At 53.5% G+C, this 21,624-nt stretch overlaps 6 protein-coding genes across 6 annotated transcripts in view; 2 read left to right on the top strand and 4 right to left on the bottom strand.

Annotated features, from left to right (window-relative positions):
- EAH_00013220 (hypothetical protein, conserved) overlaps positions 1 to 1,733 on the bottom strand; it is a gene marked incomplete at both ends in the record, with an annotated part of 3,388 nt that extends 1,655 nt beyond the window's left edge. The window contains 4 exons of the mRNA XM_013394513.1: positions 48 to 134; positions 263 to 325; positions 813 to 999; positions 1,200 to 1,733. Of these exons, the coding sequence (XP_013249967.1) occupies positions 48 to 134; positions 263 to 325; positions 813 to 999; positions 1,200 to 1,733 (871 nt within the window). The remainder of the gene's footprint in view (positions 1 to 47; positions 135 to 262; positions 326 to 812; positions 1,000 to 1,199) is intronic.
- A 1,452-nt stretch (positions 1,734 to 3,185) lies between these two features.
- EAH_00013210 (hypothetical protein, conserved) lies at positions 3,186 to 5,568 on the bottom strand (the record flags this gene model as incomplete). Its single annotated transcript, XM_013394512.1, has 3 exons — positions 3,186 to 3,737; positions 4,109 to 4,209; positions 4,536 to 5,568. 3 exons carry the CDS (start codon positions 5,566 to 5,568, stop codon positions 3,186 to 3,188), a joined length of 1,686 nt encoding a protein of 561 aa, XP_013249966.1.
- Positions 5,569 to 5,744: 176 nt separating this feature from the next.
- Positions 5,745 to 8,424, top strand: EAH_00013200 (zinc finger (C3HC4 RING finger) protein, putative; the record flags this gene model as incomplete). Its single annotated transcript, XM_013394511.1, has 3 exons — positions 5,745 to 5,770; positions 6,719 to 7,044; positions 7,181 to 8,424. The coding sequence occupies 3 exons, from the start codon at positions 5,745 to 5,747 to the stop codon at positions 8,422 to 8,424; spliced, it is 1,596 nt and encodes a 531-aa protein (XP_013249965.1).
- A 597-nt stretch (positions 8,425 to 9,021) lies between these two features.
- EAH_00013190 (hypothetical protein, conserved) lies at positions 9,022 to 12,431 on the bottom strand (the record flags this gene model as incomplete). Its single annotated transcript, XM_013394510.1, has 8 exons — positions 9,022 to 9,200; positions 9,521 to 9,800; positions 9,980 to 10,296; positions 10,399 to 10,579; positions 10,903 to 11,229; positions 11,598 to 11,743; positions 11,960 to 12,040; positions 12,284 to 12,431. The coding sequence occupies 8 exons, from the start codon at positions 12,429 to 12,431 to the stop codon at positions 9,022 to 9,024; spliced, it is 1,659 nt and encodes a 552-aa protein (XP_013249964.1).
- Positions 12,432 to 14,992: 2,561 nt separating this feature from the next.
- On the bottom strand, positions 14,993 to 17,259 carry EAH_00013180 (actin-like family protein ARP4a, putative; the record flags this gene model as incomplete). The annotated part of the gene is made up of 4 exons (XM_013394509.1): positions 14,993 to 15,213; positions 15,393 to 15,518; positions 15,789 to 16,087; positions 16,373 to 17,259. The coding sequence occupies 4 exons, from the start codon at positions 17,257 to 17,259 to the stop codon at positions 14,993 to 14,995; spliced, it is 1,533 nt and encodes a 510-aa protein (XP_013249963.1).
- A 2,150-nt stretch (positions 17,260 to 19,409) lies between these two features.
- On the top strand, positions 19,410 to 21,148 carry EAH_00013170 (hypothetical protein, conserved; the record flags this gene model as incomplete). The annotated part of the gene is made up of 7 exons (XM_013394508.1): positions 19,410 to 19,691; positions 19,888 to 19,966; positions 20,145 to 20,258; positions 20,417 to 20,526; positions 20,705 to 20,764; positions 20,923 to 20,961; positions 21,089 to 21,148. The coding sequence occupies 7 exons, from the start codon at positions 19,410 to 19,412 to the stop codon at positions 21,146 to 21,148; spliced, it is 744 nt and encodes a 247-aa protein (XP_013249962.1).
- Positions 21,149 to 21,624: the final 476 nt, after the last annotated feature.

The following is a 21,624-nucleotide window of genomic DNA, read 5'->3' as shown; positions in this document are numbered from 1 at the left end:
TATATATATATATATATATATATATACATGCATGCGTGGTGGCTTACGTCTTGAACGAACGAGCTGAAGGTGAGGCCCGAAACGAAGCCCTTGACTGAACACGACGTACTTCGTTCCTGCAAGGCATGCTTTATCTGGAGTGAAATATTTGAACAACTAAAACTGGTAGCATAGCTCTCAGCAACTAGGAGGTCCCCGACGCTTCTAGTATCTGCTTAGAGGGCATCGATAACAACAACCACCACGGCGGGGCCATCTGTACCTTTCACTTGAAAAGACTGGAGCTGAAGGCCGAAGCCGGAGGCAGCGATGGCTGCAGTACGGCCTGCAAAAGAAGCAGAGATATGTCCATCAAAAGCACAATCGCTCAGCCTATCAATTACTCGAGCAGTTCAGCCCGCTAACTGGTCGAGTCAGTGCTGTCGGGGACTCGCACCCCTATAGCAGCAACTCGAAAAGGCAAGAACGCGCTCAGTTTCTGTTACTGCTGCTGCTTCTGGCTTAGTTGAGCCCCACTGACTGTAAAGGTGCATTCAACGGTATGTGCGCTCCCACGCAGATGTTCGTTTGTGGAGTTGTGAGGTTAAAGGGCCACGCAACACATACGCTGCCAGTCCACCGCCAGCGTAAAGAATGGAAAACTTTGCGTGAAACAGACAGCAGCCAAACAGAAAGACAAATCCATTACACGCTGACGGAGTCAAGAGAAAATAGCAAAGAAAAATCGACAACGAGCGTGCATTTGGGTCAACAAAAATTCCTGTTCACACACGGAAATGTGTCAGAGCCAGCAGAACACACGCATCCCTTACCAAGGACTAGCGCGGTGAAGTTCCTCTTTCGAAGTTGCATAGGGGGGGCCATCCAGCAACGCCTCAAGTCCTCTACGCGCGTTGGAGACGGCCCGGCAAGCAGCAGAACAGTAATAGTGCGCGTTGCATACAGATTCACGTCCTGCAAACAGCTAGACCCATCTACAACAAAGTAAGGCTCCTTAATCTTCGCCCAGAGAACACCGCACTATTGGTGTTGTGCTTCCTGCTGCTGTTGTTCTTGCTGCAGCAGCAGCATCTGTTGCTGGATATGTTGCTGACTGCTGCTGGAAGGGCGCATAGGTTGCTCCTAGTGGTGAGGCACGGATGCGGGCTCTGTCAACTATCTCAGCCAGCCCAAGCAAACCCTGCTGCTGCATCACTGACCTGCTCCGGCACCGAGGGGTCTTGCGACGCTTCGCCGCTGTCTGTTGCACTGGTGGCATGCAGCTGCTGGGCAGCTGCATGCGTAAAGGCCTCATAAGCAGCAAAGGGCCCGGGGTTGCTGGACGGATGGCTGAGACTGCGCTCTGTGCCCTCTCCTAAGTCAGCCTGCGAACCACTCGGTATCTGGCCGTTCCCATGACTCCCTGTGGTGGCTGCGGGGACTGAATTTGCGTTTGTCGGACGTTGCAGTGGAGCTGGCGAAGAGATAGATGCTTTCTCAGCCTCGTGTTCAACGATAACTTGCAAGCAAAGCTCCGAGATATCTTCCACTTCCCGCGGCGTGAGGAGCAACGGGGCTCTTGCGCTCATCTGTTGCTGATGGGCTATTTGAGTAGTTGAAGAGCCTACGAATTGGTGTGGAGGTTCAGTCGAACCCCGTAGCACTCCCTCTGTTCCCTCCCCTACTTCTGACAGGCTTGATTCAACGCAGGTCTTGCTCTGGAGAGAGCCGCTGTCAGGGGCCCCTACACCCATCGAGCTGGAGGGCAAAGGCTCCCGATGGTGCCTGGCTTGTCTTATCACCAACACAACTCACTCAAAGCTTAACGCTCCCACCGCTTCCGACGGCTTTAATTGGTGTTGGCCAGCAAGTGGGGGGCACTTCGAGCGCCATATGCTGTCCCACCTGTCGTCAAACTGTTGAGATGCCCTATCCTGTACTTCTTCGGATTAAAACAATAAAACAAAGGTAAAAAAGCTTCTCTTAGAAGGGGAATAGTAACCCAGATCTATAGCGGGTGGAGCAGGATCTAGGGTTTTTCCCTAGCCGGCGAATCTATTGACTGGGGTGCAGACAGGAGGACTGCTAACGAATTCCAAAGGTGTAGTTACACGTTTACAAGACGTACATCAATAGGAGCAAGCAATAGTTTGGGCAGCTGGAAGACTCAAAAGACAACAAAGAAGGTAAAGCGGAAAAGACTCGCTAGCCGACTACGGGGCTCGAACCCGCGACCACCAGCTTAAAAGGCTGGCGCTCTACCGACTGAGCTAAATCGGCAATTACTGCCCTCGGGCCATTTGCATAAACCCGCATTAATGCTTTGCATAATTTATTCAGCACTCCCGCTAATGATTCCAATGTTGCACTTTTACTGGCTTTTGGCTGTTCCATCGGATTTTGTACGGGGGACTCGCAATGGTGTGGGCAATCACCACACTGACGTATATGAAAAGGAAATACTATTTCTCGTATTTTACGTATATATATATATATATATATATATGATTACGAGGCAGGTGACTCCCCGCAAGAACTTCAAGAAGCCTCCCCGGCAGGATTCTCAATCTCCTTGCTCCTCTGGTCAGCGAGGTTTCCGAGCCCCCGTATCCAGTGCGCGTGCATAGAAAATGAAGACTGCAAGCTGCAGCTTTATGATCATGGTGGCCTTCGATTAGACTGGGTATGCCGTACGTGTCAGGCTGCGTTCTGCGTGACGCAGAAGAATTCCTGAGCCTGCCTGCTGGTTGTGTGGCTCTAGTGAAGGAGCACGCAGCAAGCATTCACTCGCACGCCTTGTTCATGACGCTCAAGAACTCTATTTAGGCACTCTACACAATGCTACTGGCTAGGATCTATCCTGTTTGTTGCAATGAGTTGCTCAGATGGCCACCCTTGTAACTGTTGTCTTCATGAACTGCCTCTGAGTCGACAGATAGGCCCTGGAGAACCAGGAGCTCGAAAAGCGAATCATTTCTCATGATGCATGCTGTCTACGTCTACGCGGTCAAACCAGGTTGCGCTCGTTGCTCTAGGACTAGAAATGATAGGCCTTAAGTCTCAAGCCTACTACAGCATCTCATTGAAAAAAAAAATGAACGAGCGCGAAGCGTACGAGGAGGGTTGAGCGCAACCCGTGCCTTCCATCGCATTGCCCTTACTTGCATTTACTGTCATCCCTTACTCCCTGAACCTAGGGGTTATGCTTAAGGATTCAGTGGCAAGCCACTGGGGGCTGCCTGGGTGGGTCGTGGACGGTTTTCAGACGTCGCACTATCGTGTCGCTGCGCTCGAATTGTTGGGCTCGCTGTGAGGCCATGGGGATCTGCGACGTGTGTAGACGTGCCAGCCCCTGCAGCGGGTGGCCTTTGTCTCCCCGCTACGTTATCGAGCGGGGTGTTGGGCCCCTGTGGCTGAGCCGGCGCAGGCGGGTCCTGAAGGGGGGCTTGAGGAGGGGCGACGTTGGATCCCGACGGTTGGGGCCCTGGGGGTGCTGTGCTGCCTCCGGGGGAAACGAGGGGCTGAGCCTGTCCTTGAGCAGGGGTGGAGAGGTATCTGTCTTCTGGGAAGGCGAGCTTAAAATCCTCTAACAGTCTGTAGTTGTCAAGAGCCTCTTTGCACCTCAACTCCTTTCGCGGATGCGTGCGTAGGGCAGCTAACAAATCCTCAGCAAGCAGTTGAGGGAGACGCCGACGAGATCCCCGAGGCCGCCGCACCCCATCTTGTTGCTGTCGCCGATGCTCTACTCCCTTCTCCACCTGCCCAATCACCCCAAGCACATGCGCATGCGTACTCAGCACTACAAGCAATCACTCAGAAAAATTGATGTTTTATTTACACACAAAGATTGGGCCCACCGACCGCCACAAAACCTTGCACAGACACACTCTCCCCAAGCCTTTCTTTTACACTACCACCCCACCAGATGCAGAGCAATAAGCCCCACCGTTTCCAGTGCGTGCGTGCGTCGTGAGCCGCATTCGCTATCTACACAGATCTGCGCTTGATGGGCTCCACACATTTTTGTGTACAACCTCTGCAGGCACTACCTCCTACCCCGTCCTGTCTGGAAGTTGTGGGGGTGGAAACAGCCACGGAGGCGAATGCATGCTTGCAAGGTCTCGCTCACAAGATCATCGATGAAGTCAAGCGCCAGCTGCACGGTAAGCTCCAACGCCTCTGCCGCCACAGCCAGTTCGGGGTTCATGAAGGCCTCCATGAGGGCCGCAACTGCAGGAGGCGGCGCAAGACAGCAAAAGCCACAACATCGCGAAATTAAAAAGCGGGGAAATACGCAAAAAACACTCTCAATACGGATGCATCCACTGAGCGGCAGCCATCCTGTTCGGGAGCTCTAATCCCAAACCACACAGTTGGGCCTCCGCTTATTTTTACAAGGCCCCGCACCCACAGAGGGACACCCTGAACTCTTGCGCTTTTCAAGACTCTCTCTTGACAGCAATTGCGCTCTTTGCTCTCCCCTCTCCCCCACACCAGAGCTGCAAAAGCTGATGTCTACGCCCGCCCCTCTGTGCGTTCCTGAGGGGCTCCCTCACTGTCTTCTGTGAAGTCCAAAAGATCATGAACTGAAAATCCCCGCTCTGCCTCTCTGGCTGCGCCGTAGAAGTCTGTTTCGGGGTCTGTCGCCTCCGCTGCCTCCGCTGCCTCCATCGCCTCCCTCACTAGATCGGCCACTGTGGAGGAACTTCCTGGCCGCGCTGCTATCTGCACTGCCTCCATAGGGGCCGCTGCAAGAATGATGCTAGAAGAGGGGCCTCCCCCCTGAGGGTGGAGACGGCCAGAATAAGGACGGTTTCCTAACGGAGGCACTGGCAGCATGCCCGAGCCAGCTGCGCTGGTGCTGCTGTTGCCACTCTTGGGGGTCCCCAGGTGCGACAGACCAGCTGCATCCCCATGCTGCGCGTGCTGCTGCTGAAGTAGCGCATGGTGCGCATGAAGCTGATGCAACTGCTGGTGCTGCAACTGTTGGTGGCTCAGCTGCGGTGGCTGCTGCAAACATCCTTGCTGCTGGTGATGCCCATGCTGCTGCTGCCCGGAGTGAAGCTGCTGCTGCCGCTGCAAGAAGTGCGTCTGTGGGCTGGACATCGCGTGCTGCTGCTCTTGCGGATGGACCTGCTGCAGATGCTGTAGGGGCTGCGTCAGCTGCATCGGTGCTTGCTGTGCTAGTTGCTGCTGCACGGGAGAACGCCGCATAAATTGCTGCTGCTGCAAGCGCTGCATGGACATGGGTTGCGACTGAAGGGGGAAGTGCTGCTGCGATATTCCGTGAAGGGAGCTTAAATGTGCCGGCTGCTGCTGCTGCTGCTGCTGCAGCAACTGCTGCTGCAGCTGTTGCTGCACCTGGGGTTGCTGCTGCTGATGCGCAGTTATTTGCTGGGGATTCTGCAGCATTGACTGCTGCAGAGCTGCGGGATGGCCGTGGGGCGGCATTAATGGGTGTTGCTGCTGTGGCATTTGCTGCTGCAGTACCGGCTGCCCGAGCCGCTGTTGTGCTGCCTGTTGCTGTTGCTGCAGCAGCAGCAATTGCTGCTGCTGCGCCGGATTCTGTATCGGCTGTGTCGAGTTCATGCTTATTCACACCACTGCATGGGCTGCTGCGCTGCAAGATGTACTGTAGAAAACAGGAAGGGAAGAGCCCGTGGTAGCGCCCTTGTTCTTTCAGGGCTGAATAGGAGAGCCAAAAGTGCCTTAGATGATGTGTTTAAGTTTATGACTTAGGGTTTATGGCCTAAGTTTTAAAGCTTATGGACGAACGAGAGCAAGGAACCGGGTATGACTATGTGCAGCCGGTTAACCAACATAACGCCGGCTGTGATTCAAGGGAAGAAAGCAGTGCTGAAACTAAATTCTGAAGCCTGCCTCCCCCCCTCAACAAACTCGCCCCTCTTTTGGCGTATGTTAAGCCAAACTCCCTTATTCTTTGCATACTTCATATATCTGTTGCAGTCAACTCCAGCAGCTGGGAGGGATGGAAGGACGCCACCGCAGTAAAGAAGCGACAGAGAAGCCCATCTACTTCACACCATATAGAAGAGAATACTTCAGAAAGATAAGTAGGGTTAATTGCAAGGTGGATTTGTCTAATAGATAATAGTGTGGGGGCCCCAGTGGGGCCCCCTAGAGCTTGATGAAGAAGCCCCGGCGTCAGCGGCGATTGGGTTAAGTCTTAGACATGCTGTAGTCTTCGTTTTTCCCCTTTTCATTAATAAACTGGTGTTTACAAAGGGGATTAAGATGCAACTAGGAGGCCCCATATCGACACGTACAATGGGATCCCCGCTTCGGTGAGGCATTGGGGTGATCCTTGCTGCAGATGCTGTGCGTCTTTCTTGCTACTCCGCCTTGCACTCTTAAAGTATATCAGGAGCCTTGCTTTAGTTGAATATGCAGTGGAGTTGGTGACTGAAGCCAATAATCCTTTCTCCCGCTTGCTCGCAACACCTCACGCTGTTCACCGCTCCTCGTGCTGTCTGGAGAGGGTTCAAAGACGAATTTTGTGAATCGCCCCTCGCTGCTTTGACGCATTATGGAGTCAGTTTGGCCTGTATGGACAGGTGTAGGCAGCTCCTGCGGCTACAACACACCTCCCGTTTCTCCTAATGCAGCGTTCGCCCCGGCCCACGACGCGGCCTGCTTGGCCTGCATCAGCTGAATCCGCAGCTGTGTCAGTGCAGCCTTCGAGCGATGCCGCTGTTCCTGCTGCTGCAGAGGTGTCCAGGCGCCAGAAGAGAGGACGGGTGGGGGGGCCGTTGCACCGGAGTCCTGCACCTGCCGCAACGGAATCCGAGGATTCAGAGGGGGAGCAGTGCATAGCGTTTGAGGGGGACGAGGGCCTCGATGTTTCGTTCCCTTTGAAAGCTGTGGAGAAGATGTTTCGGTGTCCTCTATGCAATGGCTACTTCAGAGATGCAGTCACCATCAAAGAGTGCCTCCACACGTTCTGCCGGTGGTGTCTGTACGATTACGTCGAGGGCGCGGAAACAGAAGAAGTGTGCTGCCCTTACTGCGAAAGGGACATGCAGCTAATGACGCCGCATAGAGATGGTGAGGCTTTAGTACCCCTGTGTGTTTTTGCATGTGCAGGTTATTGTGCGCCTAGTGCGGCTTAGCGCAGCTACCCTCTAAGCACTGAGCCTTTAAAAACAACTTGGTTTCGTAAGCTTTTTTCGGGGCTGTGCAGGAGCAGGCAAGGATTCCAGACACTACATGCCTCGAATAACAGCAGCATGCGTAGCGGGTGCGGGGAACGTGGTGAGCCTCAGCAGCAACAGCAGCGGAGCCTCAGCAGCAGCAGCAGCAGCAAACGCTGCAGTGCTGTTTGACCGCACTATGCAGAATGTCGTTGATAAGTTGTTTCCACACTTTGCCCAGCAGGAGCGCCTAGAGGAAGAGGAGCTGCAGCGCTTCATGCAACAGCATCAGCACAAACAGCTGCCTCCCGAATACCTTTTAGGGACTCTCTCGTCAGCCGGCCCCTTCAGACGCGAGGGCATCTCACACAGACGAGCACGACTAGAAGCCAGGGCAGCTACAGAGGAAGCCCGTGGATCTCATCCTCTAGAACCTCCCCTCCCCCCGGAACCCCAGCAGCAGCAGCAGCACTGGCAGCAGCAAACCGACAGTGTATCGTGCGGCGAAAGGCCCAGGGAGCATCGCGAGGGCTTGCGTAGCAGCAGTACGACTGCACGAAGTCAGCAGCATCAGGCACAGCTGCAGCAGTCACTCGACGAGTTCGTTGACCAGCTGCTGGGTTCCGCTGTTTGCTTTGATGAGCAGCAAACAGCCGCCATTGCGTTGCTGCCAGACACATATCAGGGCCAGCTTATGGAGGCCCGTGTGCAGTATCAAACCATTCAACTCTCTCAGGCCCTACCAGAAGGCCACCCAGGCGTCGTGGTTGGGCCCCAGGAATCCCAGGACCTTCTGGGGCTGCCTTTGAAGCTTCCACACATTGACCGGCCGTACTTGCGCGTGCCGAGCCGCATGTCTGTACAGCTTGTGCTGCGGTACCTGGCGTCGCAGCTGCATCCGCTCCTGTTCCTGGGGGGCCCCTCGAGGGCGCCCCGTAGGGATGCCAGCGCGCATGCGGGAGGCGGTGCATGCAGCCGGCGTGGCGAACAGTACTTCTCTTCCTCTGAGGGCCCGCTGGATCTAGAGACGGCGCTGGAGTTGACATTGGAGGGGCGCGTACTGGGCAGAAGCCACTCCATAGACTTTGTGCGCAAGGCGCGACGCTTAAACTGCGCAGGCAGATGTCTGCTGCTGCAGTACAGATATTCTGCCCAGACAGAGGCTAGGGTTATTGCCTATCACCTCGCTACTGTCGAGCGAAGAAGCCCAGGGAACTCACAGCAAGCTGCCCCTTCTGCAGCTGATGCAGAGGGGCCTCATGCACCGACAGGCCGTCCACTGGGGCTGTCATGAACCGGGGGGAGCCTCATTACCCCTTCCACTTCCATCTTTCTTCTCAAGAGATGCACGGCTCTGCAAGGGCGCTGCAAAACAGTAAAGGCCTCCAGTGCTGGGGCTGCATACAGGCCCCGTGGGGCAGCAGTGGCAGCTCTTAGCATTTGCTGAGGTTTTGGCAGATGCAGGCAGCCCTCTAAGCAGCACACTAGACTCCCAAGTGCGGTGTGAAGCTAACCTGGCGCCTAGAGGTCCCTTTTGCGCTGGAGCTTCAAAAGCGCCCTGACGTTTTCTAGGAATCTGTTCTTATATTCTCTTGCCAGCAGAACGACGCCTCAACCACTGAAGTTCGTCGCCGGGAACTGCGAAGTGTGGGGTGGTATGCCGCTCTAGCAATTCGGTTTGTATCACGACCAAAACGACACTGCTCACGTACGTGCCCGCAAATGGCGGCTAAAGCAGGAACAGCACGCGCCTACCATGCGGGGGTGCTTGTACAGTTAGCGGGCGGCGGTGTTTGTACGGGCTCGCATTGTTATGATTGAAGGAGGGACAATGGGACCCCCGGGTGGTCGTGTGCACTCAAGGAGAGGAAGGGGAAGGCTCGCCGCTGTCTTATACGTCGGTTGCCGTTGGTGGCGGCTCTACAGCCACAGCTGCCAGCCTCTGCTGCATCTGCGCAACTGTTTTTTGCGCCCATCCAACGCTATCTACGACCGTCTTCTGCAGTTGGGTGACCGCCTCGTCTGCCCGTCTGACCCAGGCCTGCAGCTCCTCCTGTTGCTTCTCCAGCACTGCACAAAACAAACACGTATTATGCCTAGCCTATTTGCCACAACCGACTGCAAGAGCTTTAATTTTGCCGTGCTTCCGAGCGCGTTCCTGGCTGCTCAGCCTCATCCACAGCACAAAGTTTGCTTGTCAAGCCCGCGCTAAACAATGCGTTCTGAACAATTCCAGCAACACGATGCATGATAGATGGCCACTTTAGTTCCGGAATAGTAATCGCATAATAGTAATGGTAATCGCAGATTACCAAAAGATAATCATAGACACCTCATTCCAAACTGTGCATCTCAAACCTTCACTAGACCTCCGCAAAGTGCTCACGCACCCGATATACGGACGGCCACACCACCGGCTTCTTGATGAATGCCCTTGAGGAGCTTGAGCCTTTGCAGAACCGACGGTAGAAGGGCTGCTGGTGCCTTCCACCTCTCGCATATGTCGTACAGCTCCTCGACGCGCTGCCAGTCACTCGAAGGTGCTGCGCCACTCGCAATCCCCTTCCCTGGTTCCATCCCCCCAGCACCGGAGGAGACGGTTAAGCCCTCCGCTGCCATATCTAGTTCGTGGCGGCGCTGCTGGAGGGCATGTAGCTCTAGCAGCAACGCCTGCATGCAGCGTCGCAGCAGTAGCAACTCATGGGTCATTTACTTCCGCCTGCATACGACTTCACAACCCTATGCCTCTTGTTTCCGGTGCCCCCTGGAGACCCAACCTCCCACCCCAGCCTTCAGTCTATGGACTTGTTGGCTCTATGGTTCACTTATCACTTCCGTCGCTGCCTTACCTGGACACGTTTTTGAAGACTCTCGATCTTCTGCTGATCCAGCAGTTTCATGCGCTCTTGCATTTCGCCAACTGCCTCGACGAGGTCAGCATGCGGAAGAAGACTCATCTTCTGGATGCCCATTTTGTTCTCCACAAACGCTAGTCGCCGCTCCAGGGAAGTGATGCGGCTCTGCTCCATAATTGGGGACAGTGAAGGCACGCAATACACCTCGTACGAAGTGGTGCGGCCTGCTTGCCCCCCCTCCTCTCTGTTTTCAGCAGTCGTATGGCTAGGCTTCTTCAACGTGGCTAAAACCGAAGCCGTGGCACTTCTTGCTGCAAGAAAAGACGCTCCCGCAGTGCTACCTACGTTCAGCTGCTGGTTCTGTATGCGTCACGGCCACGAGAGTTGGACAGACTCTGTCGTGAGAGGCTCACGTGCAGCGCTTCTTGAGGAAGACGAGGCCTCTCTTCCTTCACCGGCAAGCGTCCGTCGCAGCTGTGCAGAAGCTGCAGCGAGATGCTCCTGCAGCAAGGCTGCTCCAGAACGCATGCCAGTAACAGGTTCGATTTGAGACACGAGCGCTTCCGTCCTCTCGTCGCTCAGCACGCTCGTAACCTCGCACCCCACAGGCAAATCGACAGGGAAGGCAGACGAATAAAAAGCTCGGCAGTAACAACCTCAGAGGAAATAAGTATGCAAAGTATGTGCGTCTCTAAGAAGAAGTCTTGGTGAGGAGAATTGAGCCCCTGAGGGTCGTTCGTGACACCAAGCGCGGCCAAGACCATCGTCACCAGGCCTTCTTCTTACATACGCACATACTCTGCTCGTTTCTTGCCTATGATGTTGTTGTACAATAGTCGGGAAAAGCGACTGATGCACATTCATTCAACAGGGCTTTCCGCAGGCTTCCTAACAAGTCTGTTACCAAAGCGCCATACTTGCATGCGCAGCTTCTTCAGTTCTTCTATGAGAGATATGGGGTCACGGCCAAAGAGAAGGGCCTCCTGAGCAGCCGGTGGGAGACGGCGGGTGTGGTAGTGCACGTGGTGGGTTCCCAAGTGCTTCGTATCTCTCGATCCTTCTGAAGCTGCTTCCTGTTGGCCGACAGACTGCCCTTCAGAACGCTCCGAAGCTGGCGCTCTCTCCTCCACAAGGAAAGAAGAAACAAACTCCAGCATCTCCTCCACTTCTCCCTGTAGCCGTTTCAGCCTCCCTATAGGCGTTTCGAAGGAGCTTTCGGGGAGGCCTCGGACAGCCGAATCCATCTAAGACATGCAACCCAGCCAGCACATCAAGCAGCACGAAACGCTCACACCCGCAGATTACCAACACCCACCAGCACTTCACATGGTAGAAGCTGTCGGCAGGCAAGCGCTAGCCCCAATCCATCCCCCTACGTGCTTCATATACAAAGAGAATAGCCAGCCCATCCAACTGTGAAACGACCCCAAGCGAGGAGGGCTACGCCCGAGGCACCAAATTACGAGCAAGATGAGGGAATAAGGCAAGTGCGGCTTTTGCTCCCTGTCCCAGCAACCGCTCGTCTCACGCAAAAAGCACGGGCCTTGGGATGAAGTCCGCAGATGAGAAAGCTGCAGTCTCAGAAGAAAAGTGCCCTTCCCGTCCTACTCACCGATCCCATTTCGCCTGCGCGGCTGCTCTTAGGGGCAGCGTGTAGCATCCGTTGGCCCCGCACCTCCAACGGGCCCGAGTCCGTTGGGCCCCACCCCCGACGCGGGGAGAAGCCATTGCGGAAGGCAGTGCTCTTGTACGTTTTCCCTGAAGAACAGCATACACCTCCAATGCGCCATCTTGAATGCGCACGTGATATCCACTTCCCCTTCACTTCCAGAGAAACGTACGCCGCTCCTTGTGCAAGTACTGCACGGACCCTACATAGCCACCACTCCAGCCGTTTTGTGTCGCCTCTCAAGTGCCCGACTACGGTCATCCGCGAATAGGTGATTAGTTGGAGAGGCACTGTTTGATAATTACCCCTGAAAAACTCGTAGGCAGTACTCGGGCTGACCTCCGAGTCGTCGATTTCTTTCACACCTCTAGTTAGCCGATACGCATCTGAAGAACAAGGAGGACAACTTACTTGCTCCAAACGTCAGCAAATGCTGCGTTATGTCTGCTTTTCATACACTTCCACCATATGCAACGATGCAGCCTACTTCGACTGCGTTTCCGATGAACTGGGAACGGGACAATAGTGAGTGAATGCACGCACACGAAAATACACATATGCCTCCCAATCATTCATGAACTCTCCGTCGAAGCAAAGACGCAGAAAGTCTGTACACGAGGTTACCTCACCTCTGTCAAATCCCTCTTGAGACGAGCCGTCGTGAATAAATAGGGAACCTGGGTCAGGGGTGTACTCGTACACCTCCTTCCCACCCGTCCCACTAGCGTCTATCAGCAGCCCCGCACCTTTCGATGGATCGGGTGAAGCGTTATCCATCCTTAAGCGGTGTGGCCAACACTAGACAAGAGGAGGGTTCTGTGGGTTCCCACGCTATGGGACCTAAGATTTTGGCTTTCCAAAACACTGTATTTCCTGTGGGTGATGGCACCTATCCTGGCAGCACACTACTGGCAAGAAGCTTTGCGCATAGCAGGCTGCGTCGGCGCGCTCGTCTTGCACGCGCTGTACACCGGGCAGCAGTCTGCATACGGCTGTACAAACTGATGACAGTCACAACCGCAGGGGTACCGAAATCTACCTGGAAAACCGTCCAAAAGAACCTGCTGCAGCATCTAGCTGCTCATCTTCCTCATTCGAAGCCCTTCATATCGCGGCGAGCAGCATTGCCTGTTCAGGCAGATTGTACTTTGTGCACTAACGCCGTTGCGCAGCATTTGCCGCGGCGGTTGGCAAGGGGAAGAAAAATAAATAATCCTAATAAGGCAGTTTCTGGAGTCTAATCAGTAGTGGTCCTGAAAGGCAAGCAAAAGCACACGCGACGCGCCGGTCACAGCTCCACGTGTTAATGGCCCGATGGGGCACGAAGGGGTAAAGTGCGTAGGCGCTGTAATGAGTTCACCTCGAAGAGCAAAATAAAAGGAGAAAAGTACGCTTACGCAAAATCTACCTTAAGAGAGCCACCCCAGAGAGCAAGTGGTTGCTTGGGGGCCTCATGCCCCCGACAGACCGAGTGGCTGGCACAGCGCTGAATGTGTCTGCTCGTAGGGATGGTATTTCTGTTGACGCCAATGCTGAAGGGGAAGGCCGAGTTCATTTAGTCAATCCCCACGTAACCAGTTGGTATGTATATATTTGAGGGCGGTTTCATATTTCAACGTTCCCTTTTTTTGTCGATCGCCTACAGGCATGCATGAGGCGGGAACCGCTCTGCCAGAAAAACACCTCTATCGTTAGCTTGTTTGTTCTTCAACAGAAGTCAGCAGAAACAAGTACAAGAACCAAGGTTACCTATTAGTAGTAGGGGTACCTTCTGTTCCGTCAGCAAAGTGTGGCCGTTTGAAACAGCCCAGTGGGCAGCAGGCCCCATGGACAAACGCCTACTCAAATCCTTCGGACATGTTTCTTGGCCATTTTCAGGGGATAGGCAAAACGTCCCTATCTGCTCAAGTCTGGCTCCAACTATCTGCGTGTTTTGCAGAATTGGAAGAGTTTCCGTGAAGCCGCGCGGTGCGTCCCCTACACCGCGTTGACTACACACCCTCCACTCCAATCGAGCCACTACTGCGTATGCAAGCCCTAGTTATGCGGGCTCGAAGAGCTGTGACAATTTTAGATACCCTGTTTCAAAGGACAAATGCGCAGGGAAACTCCAAGTGTGAAAAGCGTGCTCCCGTGAAGTGACTGAACTGCAGCAGGAGTTCTTGCATATAGGGGAGTGCGTCTCTGCCCAGTTCACAAGTTAGGCACGTCGAGCGCGGTGTTCGACACAGTAAGAGTGCTTATACGCAGCAGGTTCCAGTTGATCCAGGGCCACTAAATGCGCAGCCTGGCTTGCTATCCGCAACTGTCGCAATCTCAACGCGTTCTCTATGGCATATGAGGGAAGACTAATATACAGGAAACCTCTTCTGAAAGAATCTTCATTGCACTACTGTTGCCCGATTCGTCGGACAAAAGATGTGTATCCTCCACTACGCAGCGCACCTCACTGGTTGCAGGGTAATGCCGCTTTCCAGCTGGGAAACTGAATGACGAGGGAAAGCACCATTAGAAAGCGGCTACAAAATGTTATGGGGGCATTTGCTTAACAAAAATGCTAGAAGCCTGACTTCAGGTTGGAGTGGCCCTGCAGGGATGCAGTGCGGTGTTGAAGGCTAACAGGAAAAGTCTTGCAGGACAACCTGGCATTCATTTGAGATTCCGGTCATCTCACGAACCAGACATCAAATGAAAACAATGACTCTTCGTCCGTCTTCGTATTACAGCACAACGAAGATAACAGTTCATTTCAGCAGAGCCAGTATCATGTGCCATTGTTGCTGCTGTGGAAGTGGGGGGCGCTCCGCAGCCTTACTTGCAGGCGGCTGAGTAGATCCAATTAGTTAAGACAAAGAGAGTAGTTGGATACTCACGTGTGCAAGGCTGTACTCGCACTTCTGAATTATGGCTGTTGCCACCAAAGAGCAGCCACAATGGGGAATCAGCAATGCCACAGCCCCGTCTGTTCTGGTCTACAAGAGGCGCCTCTGCTGCGTTACGCATGCCTCTGATATACATAAGAACCATCTCGGTGCTGTACAAACCCTGTGCATGTGGGTCGCCAGTGCCATTACCATCGTGGACTACGAACATGGCAAGTGCGAACAAGCATTTCGCCTCTCCCGAACGGGCAGACTCGGCAATCCTTTGCATCGGCCAGCCTCTACACGCCTCTCTATGCATGGTTTGTGCCCACGGCTGATGAGTCGCACAGTTTCGCGACTCCGTTTGTTGCACCAAAGACCACATGCGTCGTCACTTCGCTAGGAAAAAACGAAGGCCTAGCATGTGTACGACAACGGCTACATGAAATCGCTCAAGCTCCTGAGGAGTCTCCGCTAGTAGCATTTTCGCTGAACTACCGCTGGCCCGTGTTCTTCATACTCCTCACGGCTGCACCAAGCAGCCTGGAAGGAACTCAGACTTGCCAGCATCGAGCCTCCAACCCACGCTGAGAAGCGGCGCTCCTGCGACCCAGGCACAGCAAGCAGCCGAACCTTCTGGCCTCCACAAACTGCGGGATCGTCTACCAACTCGCGGTTAACCCTCTCAACCATTCCTAAAGTCATGCGCAGCACACAATACAGCAAAACCGTAGTGTTTTTTTCCTTCAGCCAGACGGAGGCGCGTGAGCCGCAAAAGCGGTTTAACGCATCTTGTCGGGAGCCCTCAGGGCCTGTTTGCTCCAGTATGGAGGGAGAAACATCACGGACAAGAGGAACGTGTCCTAACACACACCCGGTATGCAGGAGCAGCCTCCTGTGAGAATCAGTACGCTAAGAATGTCGCGATTACCATCGGTCTCAACCGCCTCAGCCACCTGTCGCACTGCCTCCGGCAGGCCTGGAAAGCCACCACCACCACCTGGCACTAATGAAAGAAGTGCAGGATAAAATAGTATCTCAGGAATCTGCATCAACACACAGAAAGATAGGCTTGGCGTTTATGCGAAGGACCTAAAGCAACCAATTACATGGGTGTGTGCTGCGCCTAAACTACAGCCCTGCCCCAAGTCCACTTGGCAACAAGAGTTATACAGATAAGTTATGTCATGCACAATGCACGTTTTTAAGAAGTAAGCAATGTTCCAAATCAAAGGTTACTCGACACTTAAATTTGCATTTGTGTTGTGACCTGCCTTCATGGATACTTGATCAGCCTCAAGGCGTGTGCCGTCCGGCAGCTCCATGACTCCCCCTTCGCTCCCACTGGCGCTTGAGAGCAACGCAGCAGCGGAGGGTCCTGACAAACATGGGAACAGGAGCTGGGATGTGACGGGACAATCTGGGGACGCAGCTGCAGCACCCCCACGTCTTTTGGCCTGTTGCTGCTGGCTTGGTAGTACAATGGGCTTCCGCGCAAAGGTCACATCGCGTGGGTCGTCCGCCACGCGGCACAACCCTTCCTTTATAAAGGACAGTGTTTGCATGCGGCTGCACACAAACACAAGACCCACAGCCGAAATGTGGCTGGTAGCTCCCCACCTCCTTCGATGAATACAGGCATAGCCTACAATCCAGATGCTCTGCTCTGAGATGGGCGGCCGTGTCACTAAACCAACGACCATGTTGAAGGCAACGGGCAACAAGTGGAGCGCAGGCAGTTGCGCACAGTGGGGCCACGAGCTACACAAACAACCTTGTACATGTGCATCGAAGGTGCCCAATCACCTCAGCAACGCTACACTCCGTCGGTGTATTTCCTGCTCGGTAGCTTACCTCCAGTGCATGTACGAAGCATGAATGTTGTCCCAATCCCCAGGCCTGTCTAGTGCAATTTTGGACATCCGACCGTGAGCGGAGAAGCGGGCAAAGCTGGGGTGTACAGGGTAGTTGTGCCCCATCAGGACTGTGCCAAGTAACTGGCTCATTGCGTCACCGCCAACCGGCCACTCTGCAACATGCTGGTCTAAGACAAATGAATCTGAAACTGGAGCAATGGAAAGACCAGATGCCCCCACGTCGATGACCATTGCGCTACTCCTTCCAAGAGCAACACATGACAAAAGTGCCCGTTTCGCGGTGTACAGAGATCCTACTTGCAGCCCTTCAAAAAGTATTTCAGCCATCTTCTCCCTTATGCTTCGGCAGTGTATATTTGGTTCGGAAATGAGCAATGGCTGCTCCCGCAGGTCTGCCCCGATACCGCACAACTCCGTCAGGCGCAAGTTGCTGTGGAGCGTAGTACCTATGCCATTGGCACTTGAACCATCCGCCGGAATGCCCCCTTCTCTGAATCTAAGACGATGGGAGCGTGCTCCTGTGCAACTGAGCGCTACAAGGGTCTCAAAAGCCTCTTCGTTTAGCGTATATGAAGGGCTTGAGTCGCCTTTCCGTTTCCCACTAGACCCGTACCAGGTCGGGAAGAGTGCAGACACCACTTCCACTCCGTCACGTCGTTCGGAGAAGTTGAGCGGGAAGATAATTTCGCGAATTCCGCCATTTCGGTTACCGCCGGTGGTGTTTGAATTCCCGACGGGGTTGCAGGGCTGTCGAACTCCAATGCACGAATTCAGCAGCTGATAGGGATTCCCCTCACCCGCATATCCCACGCGAGTACTTGCCGCCCCAATGTCCACTACAACGCTCGTAGATGCCAATTCCATTCTTTGCAGGAGTAGGTGTTGCGCTCAAAAAGATGAATACGCTGGTTAGGCACGGAAGAGTGGGAGGGAGAAGGGTTTGAACTTCCCCCCGAAAATGCACTGTATATAACACGCCGAGCAAAAGGAGAAACGCGTCGCCTTCGACGGATGCTGTGCTGCAAGGCTGTCACAGCCGGCGGGTCCCCGCGCTGCTGTGCACCCTTCCTTAGACTCTATCCTTGATTCCCCTTTGTACAACCTTCCCTTTTCTCGGCAGAAGCGAACACTGAAGAGTAGTGAATTAGACAGAATGTGTCTTTCCGCTGTTGGTGGGACCCTTCGGTTCACGAACTCAGGACAGGGTGTTTAACAGGGGTTATACCGGGACGCCTGCCGCTGTTAGGACAGGTACAACACTAAATGCGCCTAGAAATGTGCAAACAAAGTTGCTATGTTGCTTTTGATGCTGAAATATATCTTGGTTTTGCCCCGCCTGAAGGCCCCAACCGAGCAAGTTGCCCCGACGCCTGTTGACAATGCATAGCGGCTAGACAGTAATTGGCTGTTGTGGGCTTCCTGAAAACCATTGACTGAACAAATCTCATCCATATACTTCGTTGGATGATGTGTGTTTGAGACTAGGGTGCCCCGACTCTCTGCATGCGCCCACATTTGGATGCTATAGTAACCGTGCGGGCTTGCTGCTCCTCCTTCTGCTTTTGCTTTCTACAACATCTGAAGCTTGAAAGTCTCGCGAGTTCTCTCAAACACTCCTAATTTTGGCTATTGAAGGGTTTCCCACAGTCAAAAGCCCGGATTTGGACCTGGACTGTTGTGGTTTGCCCTTTCTCCACTTCGCCGATTTAGACGTGCGTTTTATTCATTGAAATATCCGTTTAATGATTGACGTAGCGCTCCGCTCATTCGTAAGAACCTGGAGGCTTTGTTTTTCGATAGCTTTTGTTCTTCGCTGCACAGCGAACAGACACCTCCTTGTGATTTTGCGGAGTCCCTCCGTGCTGGCTTGCTGAGCAGCAGCGAATGAATTGTTGTGGTATATTGCAACACCGCTTTGCTTGTTTACCCCTGTGGATGCACAGGACAGTAAAACTCTGCAGGGGGAATTTTGGTACTGCTGCCTTGGCGAGCGAGCCGACTTAGAACTTGCGGCGCAAAGACTTGCAGCGCCACTTTCATCTCTCCCCAGAACTAGGGAAGCCGCTCCCGCCCAACCCTTACCTACAGGCATGGGCTTTCCCAGGGAATGCAGCAGTGATGATGGGAGACGCAGCAACGAGAGCTGCAAGAAACGAAAGGCCAGGAAAGACAAGAAATCTTCTCGGAAGAAAAAGCGCGGCAAGCACTCAGGGAGCGAAGAAGAAAAGAACCATTGCCAACTTGTGGGCAGTGTCAGGTTCCTAATGAGGTGTTGTTGTTCAAAGCATCTAGCGAACTGCAGAATATGTAGCTATTCACTGTGTGTGTGAGGCGATCCCCACATGTTGAACCGCTTGTTCGGCTGATTCTTTTCCTTGAGGCGCGTTCTCCTGAAACTTTCCAGGACCAATACGAACAAGAAGATGTAGATCGCCTACTTATCTCGCTGTTGCAGCTTTCTCCGCAGATGGAGACAGAAGTGAGTGGCTCACATCAAGCCGCATTGTGAATGTGAGTTCCACACTCCTGGCCAGTTAGAAGTGCTGCAGTCAGAGCTTTTGAGTGGAAACTTGGTTGAGCTTGTCTTATCCCCTTTCGATGCAGCTTCTGGACGTATTTAGACAACTGGATTCATGGGGCATCGTGTATTTGAATGATCTCCGTGATATCCGGTTGCGAAAGAAGCTTCGGCACCTTTTCCGGGCCCTTTTTGTCAGCGAGGTGCGGCCATGTGCGATGTCCACTTGTAGCAAAGTATTCATGACCAGGCTTGTTTTTTCCTTTGGATTGAATTCGAGACACCCGATCATACGTTTGAAAGCTCTTTCTCAAGACAGTGATTTGCCGGCTGCATACGTCTAGCCGTATGCAGCCGGCAAATCACTCAAGCTGCACATATGCTAGAAGACTGCATTTCGGCACATCTGCGGATGCCATTAGCAGATACTTTGTAAGATGTTTCGCAGGTTGAGGGTGATCAAGGTAAAGGGTGGAGGAAGCTGCTTTCATGTAAAATGTCACTTGCGAAGTTTGTGAAGCGTCGCTGCAAGGAGCTTCATTCACGGCTTGAGATGTCGAGCTCTCCAGCTGATGTTGGCCCTCCTGAAGCCTCAGAGGTTAAGGAGGAACAGTGCGTTGGAGAGTTAAGGTTCGACTCCGAGAAGGCGGAACGCAAGGCGGAAGAAGCTGTGCAACGTTGGCGTGCCCAACATTCCGAACTTCACGGACTCTCAGCTGGTTCTGTTTCTGAGGGAGCATCTGCGCAGCAAACGGCGCCTGCCGAAGTAAAGTCCGGTGTAGGCGTTGTATTTTTGGAGTAGAACGATCCGATAGTTTCACGCCTGATGTTACCTGTGGTGTTAGTCCGGGTATTTGTCTCCTTAGCTACTTTTCGCGCTGGAACAAGTGCATGGCAGTCCATTGGCGGAGTTGGTTGGTGCGGGGATAAACTGGGGCAGCCGTCCGAGCGGCGTTTGTTGTGCTCGCCGACAGAGAGAGGAATGGATGCTTGTAGCCCCAGCCTATCTCCGTTGCCTGGCTACACAGGAAGGGCCTGACGCAAGAAGAATGCGTAAGAAAATCCCTTAATGGCACCGTTTGGAGCATGTGTCGCCTGTGCACTTTCGGATGTTTGAGTGGCATGTGTCGCCTGTGCACTTTCGGGTGTTTGAGTGGGCATTCTCGTGAACTTGAAGTGGATATTGTGACTCGTGCAGATGTATGAGTTGCGGTGTTGGGAATCGGCGCAGAAATCTTGCAGCAGAAAAAGAAAGATGACGAGGAAGCTGTGCGGATCAGTGCGATCATGGAAGAGTGGAACAAAGCACGAAGAGTTAAGAGTCTTCGAGAACTTAAGGAGGAAGGTTCGCCGCATGCACCCCCCGTTCGCCAGTGAAGGCTCTGCCCCTTTACCACCCCCAAGCAGCCAAGTCGCCATACCGGTCACTGCGCACATGCACAGAGGAGCGTACAAAGTCACACAAGAGCAAGTCTTGCGCTGCTTCTTCCGTTTGCCAAACAGGTGAATTTGCAGAGGGCGAAGAAGCATATAAGCGCTGGAAACGCAGCATGGAGGCGGCTCGAAATGTTTGGGGAAAGCGGGCGGCAGAGCAGGCTGCTGAACAGGATTTTGTGAGTAGTCGATGCCCAAATTATTTTATTGTCCGCTGCTGTGATTAGTACAGCGGTGCTTTGGTCCTGGTCCCACTGTGACGATTCGACGATAAAGGGCAACAAGCACTACTGGAAAATCGGCTAGCGGATGATGAGTTATTTATTGGTTTGGGGTGCTGTCTGCTGGTCGCTGCAGCAAGACGATGCCAAGAAGGGCCAACCGTGGCAGCGATTTGATAGGGACCGTGACCTGCAGGCAAGGATGTGCAGACACTACTGCAGCGCCGGCTAGCTTCTTTCTCAGGCTGCAGATAGGGGGAAATTGTGAGGGCAGCTTCAAAGGAGTGTTCCACAACATTCATTTTGTTAAGTGGGCGTTCGCCTGATACCATGCGTCTTCCTTTGTATTTGCAGACCACTCGACAGTTATCACGGGAGGACTATAATAAACTGGTACGTTGTAGTCGACGAGTGATTACCTGCGAATGCTAAAGTGCGTGGGTACCATCGGTTTGAAGCTGCCGCCGGCTTGCCATATGCTTCCATGCGTCTTTTGTAGTATGTTCTGCATCATTTGCAGCTCCAGCAGACAAAGTTAAGCTCACGCTTCAACTCATCCTGGCAGACGTCATTTTTATGAAGGCCTCGGCTCAAGCTCACACTGGGTGCTGCGTAAATAACCCAGAACTAGGCCATTAACCTCAGTTTCTTCATGCTGAGTGGCATTCACATGCGGCGTTGCGGAACATGAGAGTTTTTTGTACCTTTTGGCTACCATCCATGTTCGGAGTTTTTGATTTGCTCCACGCGCGCCCCTGCTGATCTCTTCAGACCGGTAGTTAAGCATAACTTGGTTCTCTTGCCGCTGGTTAGTAACATGCATCGCATTGAATTCTTCATTTGGCATCTTCTTCCATTTTTTGCCCCCAATAAGGACCAGACACTTGCGCACGAACGGGGCGGAAATACTACTCTCAGCTTTTTCGCTCTAAAACTACCAGTGCCTTCCTGCTCTACCACGGGGAATACAGGCTCGGCAACGTCAGCATCGCCAGCTCCAGAGAAAGGAGCAAATGCTGCAAGAGCAGCAGCAAGTGCAACGAAGCTCTTCATCTT

The sequence above is a fragment of the Eimeria acervulina genome, genomic scaffold (assembly GCF_000499425.1).
Source record: "Eimeria acervulina Houghton genomic scaffold, Eah_scaff75, whole genome shotgun sequence".
NCBI classification, from domain to species: Eukaryota; Apicomplexa; class Conoidasida; order Eucoccidiorida; family Eimeriidae; genus Eimeria; species Eimeria acervulina.
Note: the sequence above shows the minus strand (reverse complement) of the source record. Positions and strands in the feature narration are given on the sequence as shown.